This window comes from Pseudophryne corroboree, chromosome 6, assembly GCF_028390025.1.
Source record: "Pseudophryne corroboree isolate aPseCor3 chromosome 6, aPseCor3.hap2, whole genome shotgun sequence".
NCBI lineage: Eukaryota > Metazoa > Chordata > Amphibia > Anura > Myobatrachidae > Pseudophryne > Pseudophryne corroboree.
In genome coordinates, this window is record NC_086449.1 from 531446626 (window position 1) to 531468189 (window position 21564).

A 21564-nucleotide genomic window follows, 5' to 3' on the forward strand; every position below is an offset into this window, starting at 1 on the left:
GGTTGAAAGAATATTTCCAGCACCAGCCACCGTCGGCTCAATCCTCAGTATTTGAGTCTTTCCTCAAAGGGAAATCAAGATCTAAATTTGATCCTGTGTCTACGAATCCATCATTAAAAACGTTTGACCGTCTATTACAGGAATCAGTCACAAAGTTCACTGCGGCACCAGGGAAGATCAAGAAGAATCTTTCAAGGGAGGAATCTGTGGCATTGAAAAATCTTAGCACATATGAGGATATTATCATCAGGCCCGCCGATAAAGGCGGGGCCATCGTAGTGCAGGATATTCACGAGTACCGTCTGGAAATCAGTCGTCAACTAAATGAAGTGGGTGTGTATAGCCAATTACCGGGGAATCCGACAACGAAATTCCAGATAGAGCTTCGGGGTATATTGAAGATGGCGCTCCAAGATAATATGATCACCCCTAAAATCAGTAAAGCGCTGGAGGTGGAACATCCGAGAGTCCCGGTGCTATACACCCTACCTAAACTCCATAAGGACAGTAAGACCCCGCCAGGTCGTCCTATTATATCGGCTCGTGGATCCCTATATCATCCGACGTCACAGTTGTTAGACCATCTTCTACAACCTCTATTACTACAAAAAGACGCTTTCTTGAAGGACACGACTGCATTTCTGAAACTACTGCGGAATATTCCTAGGGTACCTAGTGGCACACTGATGTGTTGCCTGGACGTATGTAGTTTATATACATCAATACCCCATGATGGAGGGTTGTTAGCTATGCGTAATTTCCTTACTGAGTTTCTTGATCCCACTGTATTTGACCATGATTTATTTCTTAAATTGCTTGAGTTAACTTTACAGAGAAATTACTTCTTGTATGATGGGCATTATTATCTGCAGCAACGGGGGTGTGCGATGGGGTCCCCTGTGGCCCCATCGTACGCCAACGTATATATGTTCGAACAGGAGGAAAAGTTGTTTTTGAATCATCCGATGGTATCTGGCTGTATTCAATTATACACCAGATACATCGATGACATTTTCTTACTATGGTCAGGTGGCAAAGATAAGTTTGTGGAGATAGTGGATGAGATTAATGGGAGCATGTCAGCTATTAAATTTACATATGTGTGTAGTGAAGAACAAATACAATTTTTGGATGTGCAGGTGACAATTCATGAGGGGATTATTGAAACAGAAATATTTAGCAAAGATGTTGATAGGAATACTTTCCTTCTGGCCTCTAGTCATCACCCGTTACCATTGAAGCACGGTTTACCGCTGTCTCAAATGATGCGGGTGGCTAGGATTACCAGTGATAAAACAAAAGTGTCTGGTATCATTGATAAATTAATCACTAAATTCACAGCTAGAGGTTATGATCCTAAAATGTTGCTTGATAATAAACTGCAAGTACTAAACATGCCAGAGTCAAGACTAATGCAATCACGCAGCAGCAAATCAGGTAAAGTTTTACCCTGGGTTAGTAGTTTCTCCACAGCTAGTCCAGTGATTAAACATGCCACCAAGGCGTTGTGGCCAATTGTAGCCACTGATAAAGATTTGCCATGTTTCAGTGAGGTACGTCCATTAGCAGCATTTAGGAGGGGCCGGAACCTTAAAGATAGATTGATGATCACGGATATTACAGGGAGAGGCATCCCTCGGATGCCTAATGTATATGTGAAACCTCCTGGGTGCTACAGCTGCCACAACTGCATGACCTGCAGATTTATGATAACATGCAAAACCTTTAAACATCCACACTCCCAAAGAATTTATGATATCCGACACGTACTTACTTGTACGTCATCATTTGTGGTGTATGTAATTACATGCCCTTGTGGCTTATATTACGTGGGGCAGACCTCACGTAAATTTCGTGAGAGGATGGCCCTTCATAGGTCGGCAATCCATTTATCTTCAGGAGGAAAAGCAAATGACCAACCGGTGGCCCGCCATTTTAAAATGATGGGCCACTCTTTGAGTGATTTGAAATATTTTATGATTGACCATGTACTAGATTCCCCAAGAGGTGGAGACCGTATAAAATCTTTAACGGTGACAGAGGCACGGTGGATTGTGCGCTTAGATACAATTATCCCAAAAGGATTAAACGATAAGGTTAATTGGAACACTCTTTTATAATTTGGTCCATGGGGATCTATTGGGAAGTAAGTACTTAACGATTATAGTATACTGCAGTATTCATAGAAATGCAGTGTTAATCGAGGGTTAATAGCGTGGTTACTCACTAGATATGGTGGATACTTGGGCTTATCTAAAAGGAATAGGTTTAACTGTTTAAAGATTGGTGGGTGATGATTAACAAGCGCTGTTTTTTAATATGATCTGTAACTGTGTCATCTGTGTGTTGCCTCCTAGTCCCGTTCACTGACAGCGCCGTTCGACGCCGGAAGAATCTCAGACACTGGAACGCAAGCATTGGTGTTGCCTAGCAACACCTACTTGCGTGCACCCGGAAGTGAGGTACGGGAGGACACTCGGCGGCTGCAGCTGTGAGCGGTTCTGGCGGGGGAGGACATGGAGACCAGCAGGTATTTAAATGTGTGTCTGTATTTGTGTCAGTTGTTTGTTGGTGAGTCCTGATGAAGAAGCTGCGGCTTCGAAACATGTTGATGTTTTAACCACAAATAAAATATATAAGAAGAGTCCCGGGAGTGCCGCGTGATTGTTGGAGAAATATTGATACCTTTATGCGTGCACCTGGACCGGGTGGTGTGAAGCGAGGAGTGCCGGCTGACTTGGATTGTTATATATATATATATATATTACAAAACAAGAGGTAACCCTTTTCTGCGCTTTACCACTAGTCTCAAACCAATAAGAAATACCCTCTGTCAGATAAGGTATCAAAGATAGATATGGAGTAAAAAGGTTCTCATGGGAGCCAATCAGCCTTTAGATTAATAATATTTAACAATATTTAAAAGGTTTTTATTTATACACAAATAAAAGGTACTTGTAACCTAAAAATTCGACATTGATACAATAGTCTAAAAATTCAGTAAAACGATTTCACAATCTTATACATAGACATTTTTAGTTGATATGAGGAATTTATAGTCAGGTAATCACAATCAGAACTTGAAAAGGACGTGTATCCAACCAGATGCTTGTGGTGGTGACTTTTTTGACCCAATACTGCGAAACCCAACGCGTTTCGTCCGTTAGGACTTCATCAGGGGTTTACAATCTAAATAGTTACAGAGGGAAATAAGCAAATCACATAGTCTTCAAGATTAACTTATTGAATAATAAACTCTTTTTTTCTCTCTCATAACGGGTACTCTAATACAGTCAAGTAGGGATGGACATACATACCCGTTTTTGTGAGAAAATAATTTACCACTGGTTAGGACGGGATTAAATTCCTAATGCTACATCCAATCACATGTTCTTTTCAAATGATGTGGTGTCTGAAACATTACCGTTATAATCATCAATATACATTATATCTATATATATATTCCAAGAAGGGGAGGGAAAAGGGTCAGAAAATGATGGATTTTATAACAAAGATCAATCTCATCAATCATTTATGACCTCAATTTTAATTTAGAACATATAAAGCCAATCAATCATCATTAACATTGCTTCTATTCAATTAGAAGAAATAATACATAAATGAAAATGAAAACTTAAAAGGAAGAGGCAACTAGATGTCTTTGGGAGTCTTACAGTCGTGGCACCACAAATCGGGTCCATAAATTTATGAAAAAAGGAATCAATTATTTTACCATATACTCGTATAAATCTAATGCAATTTAGCCATACATACCTAAATTGGCTTCATCAAAACAAAAATTTACAATTAAGTTGAAGTCAGATGTTGTGATTTTCCCTAGAAAGAACAAGGGTAAAATTGTTTTTCTAGTATAGCTCCCATATAATATATGTACACTATACATTCTTTTATGGCTATCTTATATGTTACTTGTATGAAGGAGACAAAACCATCAACACCATTAAGAAGAGATTTTAAAGTTCTATATATACAATAGATACAACTTAATCACTTAAATATAAGAGACCATGCTGATGCCAATTCATTAACCTCATCATTAATGGATCTTTTATGCAATTTGATATAACGCCCATTGGTATATAATATTAGAATAGTCAATCAATATTGGGCCGTAACCAAGTATGGGTCCACTTAACAGCTATGGTTCTATTCTATCACTATTTTCAACGCCCAAAACTAAGATCAGGACCATAATATTAACGACATATGACACTTTGATCATAACTTAATTATTCAGGTTCTTACCTAATTTCCTCAAGGAGAGTGAAACCTTATAATTCACCTCTGCTCCAATAAGTATCTCCAAAAAATGGGGTTCTTTTAGAGATCTCCAATCTTGAACCGCACTATTCCCTATAATTAGTTCAAAATTACATTTTTGATATAAATACTTTAAATCAATAGCCTGTATATATAATTAGATTATTACTCCTCCTAGTCGATTCCCTTCATTAGCTATGGGATCAAGAGGGCATCCATAAATATATTCCAACTGGAAATAAATAGGACTTACTTTTTCACAGGAACTGGCATAACTTCACAGGAACACAGCTACAAATGAGGGACAGTCCAGGACATCCTTTTATACCTCCCTTAACTTTACATCACTTCCTGTTAGCTAATTTGAATAATTCAGTAAATGGACTTAATAAATGGATATTAATCCTCCAACCAAGCAAATGGCTCTACTTCATAAATTAATTTAGTTCTAAATGTTATCACCATTTTAAGAGTAAAGGGGAACAGTTAGAACGCACTTTGCGTTCCAATGCCGACACCGCGTGCGTGTCACGGCTTCTCACTTCCGGTTCCGGCGGAAGTGCGTCTGTATGCGTGTCACGGGCTCACATGCGTGTCACGCTCCCGCACTTCCGGTTCCGGCTGTGAGCCGTGAACCGCTGTTTACCTTATATAATGTTAAGCTTGATTCACAATCTGATGGCTGTCGCATATCAAGTTCAACATTTGACACCTTTAGTGATCATGGTAAACTTATTATTATTAGTCCAATTAGTTTACGTTTGAGACAAAATGGAAATCTAATCGGTATTATCCGGGATTACATTCAGTCAATATTAGTCCTATTGATTTATGTTGAGACGACTTAAATTTCAATCAATAATCTAATTAATCACTAAACGGGTAATCTATTTTTAGTGTTAACATCCATTCATTTAATGCACTTCAAAAAATATAGATAAATAAATAAATAATAAAAATAAAAATTAAATAAATAAATAATTAAATAAAATTAAAAATAATAATAATATGCAATAATTAAATAAATAAAAAATAGATAGAAATTCTCTTTCACAATTATTTACCAAGAAGAAATAACAAGTTTTTAATAAGTGACCATTTACATTTGTGTGACCATTTATTTGTCACATATTAGTATTAGAATATTTATATGGGCCTATAAAGAAAATAATGACTCATAAAAAGTGGTATTAATAGTGTCATAATATTACTAGTGTAGGAATTATTGATAAACATATTTATAATTTTATAATAAACTTTTTTATAAATTTTTTTAAACAATTTTATAATTTTTTAGTGACAGTATTAAGTGTTACAAATATTTTCAATTTCTTTAAAGTGATACTAACTCAACCATTTGTATTTACCACAATCTCGTGATTAACTGAACTAATACATGGCATCAGATAAGCACATATTAGTATTAGAATATTTATATGGGCCTATAAAAAAAATATGGCTCATATAAAGTGGTATTAATAGTGTCTTAATATTACTAGTGTAGGAATTCTTGATAAACGTATTTATAATTTTATAATAAACTTTTTTATATAAATTTTTTTAAAACAATTTTATAATTTTTTAGTGACAATATTTATTAAGTGTTACAAATATTTGCAATTTCTTTAAAGTGATACTAACTCAACAATTTGTGTTACCACAATCTCATGATTAACTGACCTAATACATGGCATCAAATAAGCCATCTATTTCTTTAACAGATGAGAATGGTGCGGTAAAGGTTCTCATCACTAATTTTCAAAAGATTAATGGCTATGGCCCACAAGGTCTACATTTAAACTAACATCAACATGATCTCCCATTCACAATTCAATCCATATGATCACCACATCTTACAGTCCGTATGATCACCACATTTTATACTTCATAAGGGTTATACTTTGTAAATATAGATAGTCTCAAACCTTCCATAATAATTCCAACATATCTATAACATAGGACTCTTAATTTTACATGCCACATAAAGGTCAAATCATTTCTAAAATGCTTTTCTTTTATTAGCTTGGTATAGAAGGGCCACTACCAATGTCCGATCCCCAATCCGATTTGACCACTAATAAGAATAAGTGGCCCTATTAATTCCTTTAATTATCTCATTTATGATGAAAATTATCCTTACAAAAAGGAGTGTTAATTAGATACTATCGACTAGAACTCCTATAAAAAGGACACTATATCTATATCTTCATTTAGACCACCAGGAGTCAAGGTGTTCAAGGAATAAATCCAAAAAGTCTCCTGCTTCGAAAGGGTAAGATCTCTGCTTTTCCCTCTAGAATCTAGTGGAATATGTTCAAGAATAGTAAAAGAAAAGTTCTCCTTAGTTACAACTGAATTATGTTTATCAGTGAAGTGTCTAGGAAGGCTATGGGAAGTCAGTTTGTTTTTCACATTCCTCATATGTTCCTGTATTCTGATTTTGATCATTCTCTTGGTCTTGCCTATATATGACAGACCACAGCTGCAAGTGATCCTGTAAATAACATAATCCGTGTTACAATTCACTAGATGTCTTAATTTGTACTGTTTCCCTGTATCCATTTTAATGTGAATTGATTTTCGTTCCATAAATTTACAGCAAATACACTTTGAACATGGGTAGCACCCTTTTGTAGGTATAATGGAATCTGGGCCACGTTTATGTTGAACCAGATCAGGCAATCTGCTGGGTGCTATCATGCTTTTCAAGTTATTGGATTTCTGAAAGACTAACTCAGGTTTTTTTGGGAGCGTGGGACCCAAAATAGGATCTTTCAAAAGTAGGCCCCAATGGCATTGGCAAAAGGATGAGATTGATCTTTGTTATAAAATCCATCATTTTCTGACCCTTTTCCCTCCCCTTCTTGGAATATATATATAGATATAATGTATATTGATGATTATAACGGTAATGTTTCAGACACCACATCATTTGAAAAGAACATGTGATTGGATGTAGCATTAGGAATTTAATCCCGTCCTAACCAGTGGTAAATTATTTTCTCACAAAAACGGGTATGTATGTCCATCCCTACTTGACTGTATTAGAGTACCCGTTATGAGAGAGAAAAAAAGAGTTTATTATTCAATAAGTTAATCTTGAAGACTATGTGATTTGCTTATTTCCCTCTGTAACTATTTAGATTGTAAACCCCTGATGAAGTCCTAACGGACGAAACGCGTTGGGTTTCGCAGTATTGGGTCAAAAAAGTCACCACCACAAGCATCTGGTTGGATACACGTCCTTTTCAAGTTCTGATTGTGATTACCTGACTATAAATTCCTCATATCAACTAAAAATGTCTATGTATAAGATTGTGAAATCGTTTTACTGAATTTTTAGACTATTGTATCAATGTCGAATTTTTAGGTTACAAGTACCTTTTATTTGTGTATAAATAAAAACCTTTTAAATATTGTTAAATATTATTAATCTAAAGGCTGATTGGCTCCCATGAGAACCTTTTTACTCCATATATATATATATATATATATATATATATATATATATTCCAAAACCCCGGCACTCACTCAATCCGTTGCAGGATAATCTCGCGCCGGTGCCCTCCACAGGCCAGCTGGCCTCACATGCAAAGCTCAATAAGAGGCGGCACTCGGTGACTTTTCAAATATCAAAAGCGTGTATTGTGGTACATCAACGTTTCGGGGACCCCCGTCCCCTTCACCCTGATGAAGGGGACGGGGGTCCCCGAAACGTTGATGTACCACAATACACGCTTTTGATATTTGAAAAGTCACCAAATGCCGCCTCTTATTGAGCTCTATATATATATATATATATATATATATATATATAATGTGTGTGTGTATGTATATGTATATATATATATATATATATATATATATATTGCGAGATTAATCACTAACCCACAGAGGGGTATCCTGATAGGATATAGCAATATTTGATTTATTAGCAAAATTGTAAATAAATGAGTTATGGTGAGCGCCAAAGATGATGACTGTTGAACCTTCATATTTTATATTTGTCTTTTGTACTGTGTTTGCATAGATGCACATTTTACTGGAATGGCTATAGCAGAGTATTTCAGTAGTGTGTGCTGATCTTGCGTGATACAGTAGTGTCTAGTCCACTTGTGTGATTAATAGTTATAATAGTGCTATGGGTAACAGGGGCAGTGTCATGAATAGAGGAAGGGAATGTAAGCAAGCTGGAAGACACAGGCTGAGATATTATACAAGGAGCAGGGACCAGAATAGCAAATGGTGTTTGTATAAAACGTATACAGAAAGATTGTAGTGTTATGAAAAAGGGTTTGTACAGTACTTTAACTTGTTTTCCTTTACAATGTTTTCAACTCTAATTGTTACTAGATATCATAGGTCAAGTTATAAAAAAACCCAAAACAAACAATAATGGTCACTATTGATTTTCAATATTCTTAATTTTCTTTTTTCTAACCAACAGATATTAAGAAGCCTCCAGTAGCCCCTAAACCAAAACATGTAGTGGGTTTGAAACCTAGCCCACCACCCATTGCACCCAAGCCGGACATTGTTCAGGCCAAAATTGTACTAATTTCAAAGAAATCAAAACCGACAATTGCTCCAAAGCCAAAAGTCCTTAAAAGTTCATCAGTACCAGAAGATAAGCCACATTGTTCTTTAAAATCAAATAGTTTAAACAAAGAAGAAAACAAAGGTTCCTGCTCTGAAAACTTAATTCGTAACCATGAATTATCAGCTAACAATGACCATTCCACATATATAATTTTACCATGCTCCTGTCATTCTGATTGTGGGCCCAAGCATGGAAATGGGGACTGCTTCCATAAAACCCACAAGGCAATAGAACAGCTGGAGAATGCAGAAAATAAGAAACTCTGTGGGCAGCCAATTCCGTGTGTACGAGGTAGACGAAAGCCTTGCAGTCAGCAGGCGAAGCTGCCAAAAGCAAACCAAGTTATTTTGAAGGGCAGCATTTTAGAGAACCAGGATGTTTCAGCTCAGAATGTCGTTGTCAATGGTTATACTAGAAAACAAGGAAACTCCGACAAGGACAATAAGACAGATGGTTACAGTATTAGTGCTTGTTCTGATGGGCCTTTCTCAAAGTCTGATGGATCTACAAGTAACCCAAAAAGTTATAGCAAATCAATCGACTGCCCTTCTCAGAGTATTATGTCTCATTCAGATCCAGAAACAATTGACAATATGAAAGAAAGAAATGGCCTGTCACTTAGTCATGAACCTTTAGCTACAGACGATAATGGAATATCTAGACTTCTTCCACGGGTTCCCCCTCCACATAAATCTCTTCCAATTCCGAAACCACGGAAGCTGCGTGCACAGTGTCTGGTGCGGCAAGATTGTGTGGATAGCACTGTAGAAAGTAATGAGGATGATGTGTCTCCAGCTATAAATTCACAATCAGATACTGAACATGGACAAAATGAAATTGATTTGTCTGATAAATGTTTTACAGCTAATTTCCCAGACCAAAAGGACCAGCTTGTTCTCAGTTGTATGTATGATGACAGTAGTAAAAATAGAAACGGAGACGTTCATGGCAATGCAAATATTGCATTGACTTCACTTGATACAGAACAAGAAAATGCAAGTAAATCTGTACCAGGTGAAAATAGCAACTTTAAAAGGTGTAGTGCACAGTCCATGAGTTTACCCAAACAACTGAAACTTATTTATGAACAGATTCCTATAACAAACATATCTACAGAGAAAAATAATACTCCCAATGCACTGGCTGGAAGTTCACCGAGAGTTGCTCCAAAGAAGCCACAAAGATACAGTCTACCTGCAGCTGGTCTGCTCAAAAAGGCTGCTTCAGAGGAGAAACTTTCCGAAGGTGCTTCATATGGTACTGCAAGGGATGAGGGGGTATCTCCAAGACAATTACCATCTTCTGAAAAACCAGCATGGAAGTTGCATCATCCCATTTTACCTTTTTTTGGTAGTCCAGAGTCATTAAAGACTACTTCGAGTAATGAAACCCCAAGTCCCATCACCAAGCCTAGGGCTAAGTCTTTGTCATCGGTTGATATGGATAGAATAGAAAATCCCACAAATGATAGTCCTAAAAAAAACTCCTTAAGAAAGTTTCTTAACTTAAAATTGTCTGTCTGTATCATAAAAAGTGACTTTCAGAGATTTCTGTCACGAGGCAGCCTGTCAACAGATACTACCACGTCTGATATATTTTCTTGTACGGGGCACTCTACATCTCCCACTTTAGGGAAAAAGGTGAAACCAGGAAAAGAACAGTCTGTGGATTCTTTTAGTCCTTCATCTAAGAAAAGACAGAAAAATAAGAATGATGTCAATATTGTAAACAACTCAACTTCAGCGTCTTTAGATGAGAATTGTCTTTCAACACAGAGGCCACTGGTGGCATCTTCAATGGACACATCCCATGCTGATATTCCAGAATATGAAAATTTTTGTCACTATGAAGAAATCCCAGAATATGAAAATTTGCCATTCACTCTGGTTTCAGATGTAAATGAATGTGATGCTACAATTTATGAGGTGGAAGACCCAATAGAAGCTACTACTATTCATGCCAGCCACAGGTAAGATTTCTGCTTGCTCTTGCACTCAACTTTTTGAATGGTCAAGTCCATATTTCTGTTTAGATTTAGAAATAAATGCTCATTTATATTGCAATATTCTGCTATGTTAATAAGAAATGTTCTATATACTGTAAAATACTGTATGAGTTGCCAAATTGAAAAAAAAAGAGAGACTTCTATCCAATGTATTACATTTAATCATTCTTGAAACACTAATTCCCTGCACTGTTGCTTGATGCTTTCTCTTTGTTTGTTGCTTTGAACATTTATACTGCTTTCAGATCGCATTGCTGGGTCCCACTCAGGAATTGGAAACGGGTCCTTCCCGGGTGGGACCCGGCATTAGACCCTACACACCGCAATCCCGACCGGACGGGGACGGAGCCGGCATCGGGGACGGGTGCGCAGGCGGTGCTGAAGATGAGATCATCTCCGCGCTGCCTCTCCCTATGCTGTAAACGGGAGATGCATCGACCCGGTTAACCCATTCACACTGATCCTGACCCAGTAATTACCCAGGAATAACGCTTCTTATTACCCGGGTTTTGAATCAGGCAACCCGGGAATTTGTCCATGGCCCCTTTCACACCACACAGTGACCCGTGTCGACTTGGCAATATACCGGGTCGAAACCGGGTTATTTGTGCGGTGTGAAAGGGGTATTAGAATGTTTTATATTCCCAGGCAATTTTCAGACTGCTGAGCTTTGCTAATAGAAAATAGGTTTCATCTCCCAGGTCTTCAAAAGCTGGCATGTGACAGTAGCACTGACATGGAAGTAGTGCTGCAGTAGAGCAGCATCAAAGACAAGCTGTGTATTGTTCCACAAGCACTCCATTTTATTGGGTATACATCAGAGAAAATAAACCTGTTTGGCCAATAAGAGATCTATTGCAGTGTCATGAACGAATGGCATATTTGATGCATAGAGGCATTGTCCATTTCACTGAAATCAGTACCATAAGTATAATTCTATGGGCCCATGTGAAATGTCTGTATATGATTCGCCCCTTTACTGAAGATCACTTACAGTATTTTAAGAAAATAGTAGTACCATTGCTATGTTTAAATAAATTGAGTTGTGCCAGTTTAGAGTGACTGGGGCAGATGTACATGTACCAAGCTTTGGAGAGAGATAAGCAGGGTCGGACTGACCCACAGGGGTACCAGGGAAAGCACCGGTAGGCCCCACTGCCTGAGGGCCCACTCCTTCCTCTAGGGATCAGGTTCCAGACTATGCACTTGTATTATACATGGTAGATATGTAGCATTACACTGCACTAAACTATTGTGTATTTCAAGTCTCTGTGGAGGCTGGCCACACCCCCTTTGTAGGCTGACCACACCCCTAAGTACGGGCCCCTATAACTGCATTCCCCCGGTGGGCCCTTCATGTCCCAGTCCGACTGGAGATAAGTACCAGTCAATCAGCTCCTAACTGCCATGTATAGGCTGTGTTTGAAAAATGACAGGAGCTGATTGGTTGGCTTAGTACATCTACTCAAGTATCCTTTTATTGAACTATTCCAAGAATATGATCTATCCAATATTGTTACATTCTTATGAGAATGTTAGTATATATAACACGATACTCAAATTGAAGAAAAACCAATGTGCTTATTTACTGGAGAACATTATTTAGAAACAACATAACTTTATGAGTAGAACAGACTTCTAACAAGATCCTGGAAGCTATAGGCAACAAGTTTTGAGGTATACTTCATAGTCTAGAAACAATTGGGCTATACACATCACAAGTTTGACAATTTTAGCGACAGATTTATTAAGCAGTGTTCTGTTTAATTTGCATGGTTTTTGCAGTCATTTCAGGCAATATAGGAGATGCCATATTTATCAAAGCAAAACTGTACAAATATTGCAGCACAATTGTAATTTAAATCAAACAAATTGTGATGACTGCAAATTGCAATCCCGATTTTATTCACATTAAGAAAGTACAAACTGATGAATACCGTATATCAAGTTGCAGTTAAACAAATCACAGCAAAACCAACACAAAAACTTCAAAAAGAAAGACAGCATAAACAAGCTATTTTGCTTGTCTGCCTGTAGAAAGAAAAAGAAAAATACCCTCCCTTTCTGAGCTTGTCTTGTTACTTAGCATTATCCTGAACCCTAGAAAAGGGTTATGCCCTAGTGCCTGCACCTAGAGATGCATGGGCCATTGCTCAGTAGCAAAGGCCCCCTCCAATGTTGGACTAGGGCATGAAGGGCCCACCAGGTGAATGCATTGGTAGGGTTCTATGTCTCCAGAGGGGGTGTGGCCAGAAGCCAAATTGGTTGGCCTAACCATTAGATAGTGAATGGTCTGGGCCCCTTGATAAGTATATACAGAGCCGACCCTAGGCATAGGCAAACTAAGCAAATGCCTAGGGCATTTGGTATGCCTAGTGGCACAAGTAGGGAGGCCAGTCCCGGGCCATTTTTTCAAGTCCCGGGATGAAAAATGGTAAATCACGAGATTGGCCTTTATCTATGTGGCCGCCCCCTTGCTCCGCCCCGCACACATAACTAACTGTATACCGCGGACGGGAAACTTCATATTCTCTCCGCCATCGGTGGCTGATGGCGCAGCGTGACCTCTCACTGCACGTCACGCTGCGCTGGGGAGCCGGAAGGAGGAAGCCGGGAAGCGTCTGAGCGTCCTGAGGACGCTCAATGCTGAACCCTCATTCCCCGGGATTGGATCTTCCAATCCCGGCCGTTTTTGGGCCTAAATCCCCGGGATCCCTCCGATCCCGGGATTGGCCTCCCTAGGCACAAGCAGCTTCTGCTGATTAAAATGATATGCGGCATACCTATATTCTGTGTGTGACTGCAACTGTATCTGCATATGAAATGCTATATTACAGTGTATTCCTAGAAATAATTGTAACGTAGCATTTCATATGCAGATACATCCACAGTCGCAAACACAGAATATAGGCATGCCGCATATCATTCTAATCAGCAGAAGCTGCTTGTGCACATAGTAATGCAAATAAGATGCATTTTCATCAAAAAAGGTGCCTGACATTGGCAGAGCTGCCAGCTGATTCACGCCAGGCATTTCCTGCTGCATGGCGTATTAAGGCAAGATGTATGTGGACACATCTGTATCCAGAGGTCACAGTGTTAGTGCCCATGTGAGTGCTGTGTGTGGGTGGGTTGGTTGTGCAGTAGTGTAAGTGGCATTATGTGTGTCGTATATAAATGCATTAATAATGTGTGGCAAATGTGTAAGGAGCACTATGTGTGTTGTTATATGTGTAAGTGCGCTAATAATGTGCGGCATATGTGAAAGGGACATTATGTATGTCATGTGTATAAGGGCATTAATAATGTGCGGCATATGTGTAAAGGTGCACACACAGTGTGTGATGTAACTTTACGATTTTGACTACATAGTCAAAATCGTAAGTAAAATTAGTGCAAATCGCATTATGGGGATAATTCTGAGTTGATTGCAGCAGGAACTTTGTTAGCAGTTGGGCAAAACCATGTGCACTGCAGGGGAGGCGGATATAACATGTGCAGAGAGAGTTAGATTTGGGTGTGGTGTGTTCAATCTGCAATCTAAATTGCAGTGTAAAAATAAAGCAGCCAGTATTTACCCTGCACAGAAATAAAATAACCCACCCAAATCTAACTCTCTCTGCACATGTTATATCTGCCTCCCCTGCAGTGCACATGGTTTTGCCCAACTGCTAACAAAGTTCCTGCTGCGATCAACTCAGAATTACCCCCTATGTGTACACAGCTTGCACTACCGATGCGCGCTCCTGTGGGGTCATTATTGCAAGGGAAGGTAGACTGTGCAGGCAAGGCAATCTTGACTATATTGTGTACAATCTACTACATAGTATAGTCAAAATGGGCACTTAGTCAAAACCGCACATACTGTAGTCGAAATTACAAGTAAAGATAGTCAATATTGGTGGTTCAGGTCTCCGAAGAGTTCAGGGAAAACTGCAAAGTCAAAATCGGAGATAGTCAATATCTCACTGTGTGTATGCACCTTAAGGACATTATGTGTATAAGGGCATTAATAAATGTTGGCATAATATGTAAGGCGCATTATGTTTATAAGGACATTAATAATGTGTGTCATGTGTAAGGGGCATTACTGTGTGGTATGTGTATAAAAGCATTACAAATGTGTGGCATTATGTATATACGGTGCTCTACTGTGTGGCGCAACATAGAAAGGGCACTACAGTGTGATCGAATGTGAATAAAGAGCAGTGTGGTGTAATGTGAATAAGGAGCAATTCAGTGTGATGTAATGTGAATAAGGACACCACTCTAAGAAGTAACGTATATAAGGTAAAGTGGTACTACTGTGTAATGTAACGTGAATAAGGGACATTATTGCATGATATAATGTGAATAAAGTTGCACTAATGTGTGGCGTAATTTAAATTTTGGGTACTATTGTGTGGCCATGCACCTTCCCAGCAACTACACACCCATTTTTGGCTTGTGCGCCGAATGTGCGCACTGTTCCTATTTAAAGTATAGGGGGTACGAACACCAAAATGAGGACTGCTATGGGTGAGGGATGATGGTGCTGGGAAAGGGGTGCAGGGTCAGAGGCGAAACTAGCAGCGGTGCTAGGGGGCACCAGCCAAAATCTTGCCAAGGGCATCATATTGGTTAAGGCCAGTTCTGATTATATATTGTAAATACTGCTAGTGCATGCATGATAATGTACCAGATAAGTAATGGTAGAGCACTGTAGAAAATACACCATAGTCCTTTGCAGTAAAATCTAACATAATGTAAAGGGCTGGCTCTACCATTATGCAGCTTAAGGCGGCTGCCTAAGGGTGCTGTCCCCTGGAGGGCGCCACTGAATTCATCTAGCAAAAAGCTGAAGGATGTCTCTGTATGCTGCCTCCTCCTTTTACACTGCGCTGGCTGCTGCTGCGGGTCTATCAGGTGCAGCCTCCGCTGTCAGGCTGTACCGCATAGTACTACCACAAAATCAGAGATCTGTGTTTATAACCACAGCGCTTTAACACAATATTCTAGACAAATAAAAATCACCATAACGTCCCTTAATGAAGGTTTCTGTGATGGAGTCCTCAAAGCGAATGTTCTGATGGAATTTCTCCAGAGTATAGTAACATGTAAGGGAATAAAAATAAAGACCAATGTGTAGTAGATTCCTTTTATGTATCCACAGTTCTTAGTGTATTTTTTATATGATAAAGAGGTGGCTTAGGAGCGTACCCCACTCACACTTTGATTAAGAAGCTATAAGCCCATCAAGGTTTCTTTGCCCAATGCCGTGGCCTCGCCCACTTGAACTACGCCCGGCGTGATGTTTTAGGATGGCAATATATATAAATGAAGCGTACCCAAGAACTCACACTCGAGAGTCTCATGAGGTCTGCTATACCATAGCTGCTGAGCGCCTGTTCTGGAACACACCCTAACCGTACTGTTTTGCTCTGTAACACATAGTGTCTCAGCACTTCCTCCGTGACGACACAAGTCATGTTAGGGCACATAGGAGGCAGATGTAACTATGGCACCAGAGGGGCGCTCCCACGGCCGCTCCTCATAGCCCAGATGCACCATCTCCAGACCCCTGGATACCAGCTCTCCAGTAGCAAGCAGCACCTGACTACATGTGTACACTCAGCAGCGTCGCTGTAATGCTGCTGCTGCCTGTAAGAAGAACCATGCCAATGACGAGAGAAAAACAAGAAAACAGCTTAAGGTAAGTAACACATGGACCACAGATTTTACAGCCTGATGGGTGGTTTGCACTTGTAAACAGCATAATAAGGAAAACACTGACACTGAGGCACAATACAGTACAAATGGAGGCAAAAGGGTCAGTAATGAACTTACAAATGTGGGATGGAACACAAGGAGCATACATATATATGTATGTCTGTGCGTATACACATACAATTAAAGGAATGTAGTTGGCATCCTGGCGGACAGGATGCCGACGTTCCGAATACCAGCACCGGAATCCTTACAGAATGCTGACGCCTAAATCCCGACAGCTGGCATCCTGAAAGTTAGTATGCCGGTGAGGGTTAGGGTTAAGCTACGGGATGGTTAGGGATAAGGTTAATTAATTTCCTTCAAAATGTCCACAATTATGGTGGTTGGGATACCGCTGTCAATATCCTGACTGCCATCATCCCCTACCCAACCCCAATTAAATATTCCCACCTATAGATACATTTTATACATAAAGAATAGGTGGCACTCAAGGACTTGTAAAGTGAAAGTATATTGTGAATAAAGTCACAACATTTTGTGACTTTGTTTATAATATACTTTATCACATTAAAAGTCCTTCAGTGTTGTGCCTTTTCTCTGTATATGTATAATGATGCAATTCACCACAGCCTACATAGTGGCCACCTGCATCTCCCCTCCAAGAGAGGTGGTGGTGCAGGTTAAGGGGCGCTAGGCTGAAGCTTTGCCTAGGGTGCCAAGAGACCTTGCACCGGCCCTGATCATTTATACTTCAAGTGCACAGTCTGGAACCTGATCCCTGGAGAAGGAGGTGGGCCCCCAGGGTTCCCCTGCGGGCCAGTCCAACCCTGGCTCCCTCCTGGTAACCCTGGCTGGTGTGCACCAAAGTAAAAAAAAAAAAAGTGCAACACAAAATAGACTAATGCAAATAATTGCAAATCTTGTGGCTTTATTAGAGAGACCCAGAACTATGGTGGCTTTGCTATACAGACCCCAGTTCCCTGGTGACAAAATGTTAATCCAAATCAAGTATTTACTCATCCTGTGATCCAGCAATTTGCCAGTCAGTATGGGGGACCTCCCAAATTCTAATTGGCTAATGAACATACCTCTTCACATATAGGGTTGCAGTTATGTGACCGGCGGTCAGGAGACCACCGATCACAATACCAGCCCCTAAATCCATCCCTTGTTTACAATCCCGATGGTCGGCATGCTTACCAACAGGGACTATTCCCACTCGGGGGTGTCCACGACACCCATAGAGTGGGAATAGAACCTGTGGCGAGCGCAGCGAGCCACTGAGCCCACTGTGTGGCAAGCACAGCGAACACGCAAGGAGCTTGCTGTGCTCGCCCCTTGCTAGCATTTCACTGCCGGGATACCGGCTTCGATATGCTGACCGGCGGTCACGCATACCCAACCCCACACATATTGTGATATCACAGGACAGATTGGTCTGATATTTCCATGTGATGACCTATAATGAACCAAGTATAATCCCAATGTGATCTTGAAGGAATGTGGCCACTTTATATTAAGCAGTAGACGGTAATCATGTTGTGTTTATACATTTCAAACGGTCTCTCGCGTTTTGCTTCTACTGTATTGTCTGCTCTTCATTCTGGTGTTTTGACTTTAGACAGATATAGTTTGTGTTGGATCCCAAGTGTACTGTAAATTTCCTCATTCTGCCAGATTTGCTGTGCCATTCAGGAAGCTTTGTCAGCTGACATTATTCCAAAGAGAACTATATGTTTTACAGTGTTTGCTTACATTTTTCAGAGCCTTTTTTTCACATTATTAATCCAGGTCATATGGTACTTGCAGTACATTTAGTGCTTGTAAGGAAAATAATAAAAATTTGAAACTAAATCTGTACTTGCAATGATAGTTTTGAAGAAGAAATACTTTTCCTGAAATAAGTTATACAGTATAGTGTATTGAGAGCTTACGTACTATGATCACTGTATGGCTTGTATTTACAGAATTTTAGACAGCTGTATTATGTAAGAAACTGAATATATGGCCAGTTTATTATTCAGAATTATATGTAACCAAGGCTCATATTTAGCAAGCCCCTTTTTCATAAAACTATGTAGAAACTACAGATCACTGTTATTTACCAATAGCCTAAAGCAGAGGTTCCCAAACTGTGTGCCGTGGCTCCCTGGGGTGCCTCGGGACACTTGCGGGGGTGCCGAGGGGTTGGTGGTCTAGGACCAATTCAAATTTTTCATGGTCAATATAATAGGCAAAACCAGTGCTGGTGGCTGCCAGTCCTAAAATATGTGGCCAAACAGAAGCAAATCTTGTCCCTCACCACACAACTGACCCTAAGGATGACATATAAACGCGATCTACTTAATGTAATATTTCTTTCTAAATATCTCAATAAGAAATTTTTGGCCTAGGGGTGCCGTGAAAAAAATTCTGATATTCTAGGGCGCCGTGATTCAAAAAAGTTTGGAAACCACTGGCCTAAAGCATTTTACTCATTTGTATAAAACAAGTGTTTAGTGCATTGTATTTTTAAACACAGTTGTAGTTTTCCTGTGTTTGTATTAATGGGTGTGTTTAACACTTGTGCAACCGATCATACAAAATCGTCATCATCATCGTGCAATTTTCACCAATGTTATAGCACCTGCAACGACTCCTCAAGCAAATCACATTTACGGTTGATCTGAATCTTCACATTTCAATAGTAGTACCAGGGGCGTATAGGAGAGGAGGGGGCCCGTGTGCAGATTTTGGGTGGGCACCCTATCCACGGTCCCGTAGGCTCCATCAATATGCGGGAGTCTACTGCGTATGCGCAGGGTATCCGGACTCCAGGTCGACAACAAAAAAGTCGACACCTTAGGTCGACGCCAATTGGTCGACACACCTTAGGCCGACATGGACAAAAGGTCGACATGGGAAAGGTCGACATGAGTTTTTCACTATTTTTTCCTTTTTTGGAACCTTTTCATACTTAATGATCCACGTGGACTACGATTGGAACGGTAATCTGTGCCGAGCGAAGCGGAGCGAAGGCACCATGCCCGAAGCATGGCGAGCGAAGCGGTGCACTAATTGGTTCCCAGTCACTCTACGAAGAAAACGACACCCAAAAAACATAAAAAAAACTCATGTCGACCTTTTTCCATGTCGACCTTTTGTCCATGTCGACCTAAGGTGTGTCGACCAATTGCCGTCGACCTAAGGTGTGTCAACCTTTTTGTTGTCGACCTTGAGTCCCAGACCCATGCGCAGATCCCCGGAATCATGGCACCCAACATGTTCCGGAGACAAGTCGTACCGCGTGTTTTTTCCGCGACGGCTGGACTCCGGAGAGGTGAGTATTAAAATATGGATGCAATGTGTGCGGTGTGGGCCCCCATTGCATCCATGATAGAAACGCCTATGAGTAGTACCATTGACTTACTTTTAGGCAAATACTTTTCCCAGCCGAAGGGGGATGTCTAATTAGCCATGGTAAATTACAGCGGCTAATGGATTCCCTGGGTGCTATCCAACTAACCCTGACCGGAGGCAATTATCAGAGATTATGCACGCAAAGCAGACTCCTAACCAGCCCTATCAGCCCTGTTTTTCCACAGTAACGCATGGGTCAAGGTAATTACCCTGGTTCCTTTGTTTTATTGCCTGAAAACAGGTAATTTACTGCATGATAAAAGTGGGCTATAATTGGACAGCCTGTTAATACCATCGAGCTAAAATCACGATATTAACCCATTTTTGCCACGCTGTATATTACTTTCGTCAGTCGGATACCGCCCTGCACGCTGGAATCCCCAGCTGAGAACATTGACAGGCAATGCCACTGGAGAAGGTGAGGCATTTCCTTGTGTAGTGACATACAGAATTCTCAGCATTTTGCAGCAGTTATCATTGATACAAGCAAGGGAATTCCATTCATTAATACATTTGTAATCCTTTTGTCAGATACATTATACTCTTTATGGTATTTACCACAAGCTTTTCTTTTGTGTCTCACACACCTTTTGATGATAATAGCTTTTGTTATGATGTCTTTTTGAGTAATAACCGTTTGTTTATATAATGTATGCACTATGCAGTGAAACATAATTTTCATTTTCTATTCAGACACCTGAGGGTATTTTTTGGGGGTTACATAAGTAACTAATATTTATTATAATTGGCTTTTTATTTATTGTGCCATATCACACTCTAAAGAATATAGGCCCTCATTCCGAGTTGATCGGTCGCAAGGCGATTTTAGCAGAGTTGCTCACGCTAAGCCGCCGCCTACTGGGAGTGTATCTTAGCATCTTAAAATTGCGAACGATGTATTCGCAATATTGCGATTACAAACTACTTAGCAGTTTCAGAGTAGCTCCACACTTACTCGGCATCTGCGATCAGTTCAGTGCTTGTCGTTCCTGGTTTGACGTCACAAACACACCCAGCGTTCGCCCAGACACTCCTCCGTTTCCCCGGCCACTCCTGCGTTTTTTCCGGAAACGGTAGCGTTTTTTCCCGCACGCCCATAAAACGGCCTGTTTCCGCCCAGTAACACCCATTTCCTGTCAATCACAATACGATCGCCGGAGCGATGAAAAAGCAGTGAGTAAAAATACTATCTCCATTGTAAAATTACTTGGCGCAGTCGCAGTGCGAATATTGCGCATGCGTACTAAGCGGAATTTCACTGCGATGCGATGAAAAATACAGAGCGAACGACTCGGAATGAGGGCCATAGTTGTATTTCTCCTGATGGAAAGCACAATATTGGTAATCGCCCAATAACCCAAGTTCACAGTGAGTGAACTGGTCACATGAGAGGAAACATCTGCTGAATGTAGAACTGTTATGCATTTTACAAGTCACTTTGTCCTGTTGATGGAGAACTAATTATTTTTGGGTCTCCTAATAGCTCTTTATTAGATATGCCTACATACAGTTTCCGCATTGTAACTGTGTTATATGTAGTAAACCTAATTAGCCAAACACACCAGGGTCC

The 21564-nt window shown here is 40.1% G+C and overlaps 1 protein-coding gene and 2 long non-coding RNA genes across 3 annotated transcripts in view; 1 reads left to right on the forward strand and 2 right to left on the reverse strand.

Annotated features, from left to right (window-relative positions):
* Positions 1–21564, forward strand: part of FGD6 (FYVE, RhoGEF and PH domain containing 6) — a 225393-nt gene that overhangs the window by 95410 nt on the left and 108419 nt on the right. Inside the window, exon 2 of the mRNA XM_063927602.1 lies at positions 8729–10850. Within this exon, the coding sequence (XP_063783672.1) occupies positions 8729–10850 (2122 nt within the window). The remainder of the gene's footprint in view (positions 1–8728; positions 10851–21564) is intronic.
* The window catches only part of LOC134932827 (uncharacterized), a 121525-nt gene that overhangs the window by 79714 nt on the left and 20247 nt on the right, over positions 1–21564 (reverse strand). The gene's annotated exons all lie outside the window — the stretch shown is intronic.
* On the reverse strand, positions 3031–4368 carry LOC134935414 (uncharacterized). Its single transcript, XR_010180120.1, has 4 exons — positions 4267–4368; positions 3775–3837; positions 3318–3412; positions 3031–3189 (listed from the first exon to the last, which is right to left on the reverse strand). It is a non-coding gene; the product is annotated as an uncharacterized LOC134935414 (long non-coding RNA).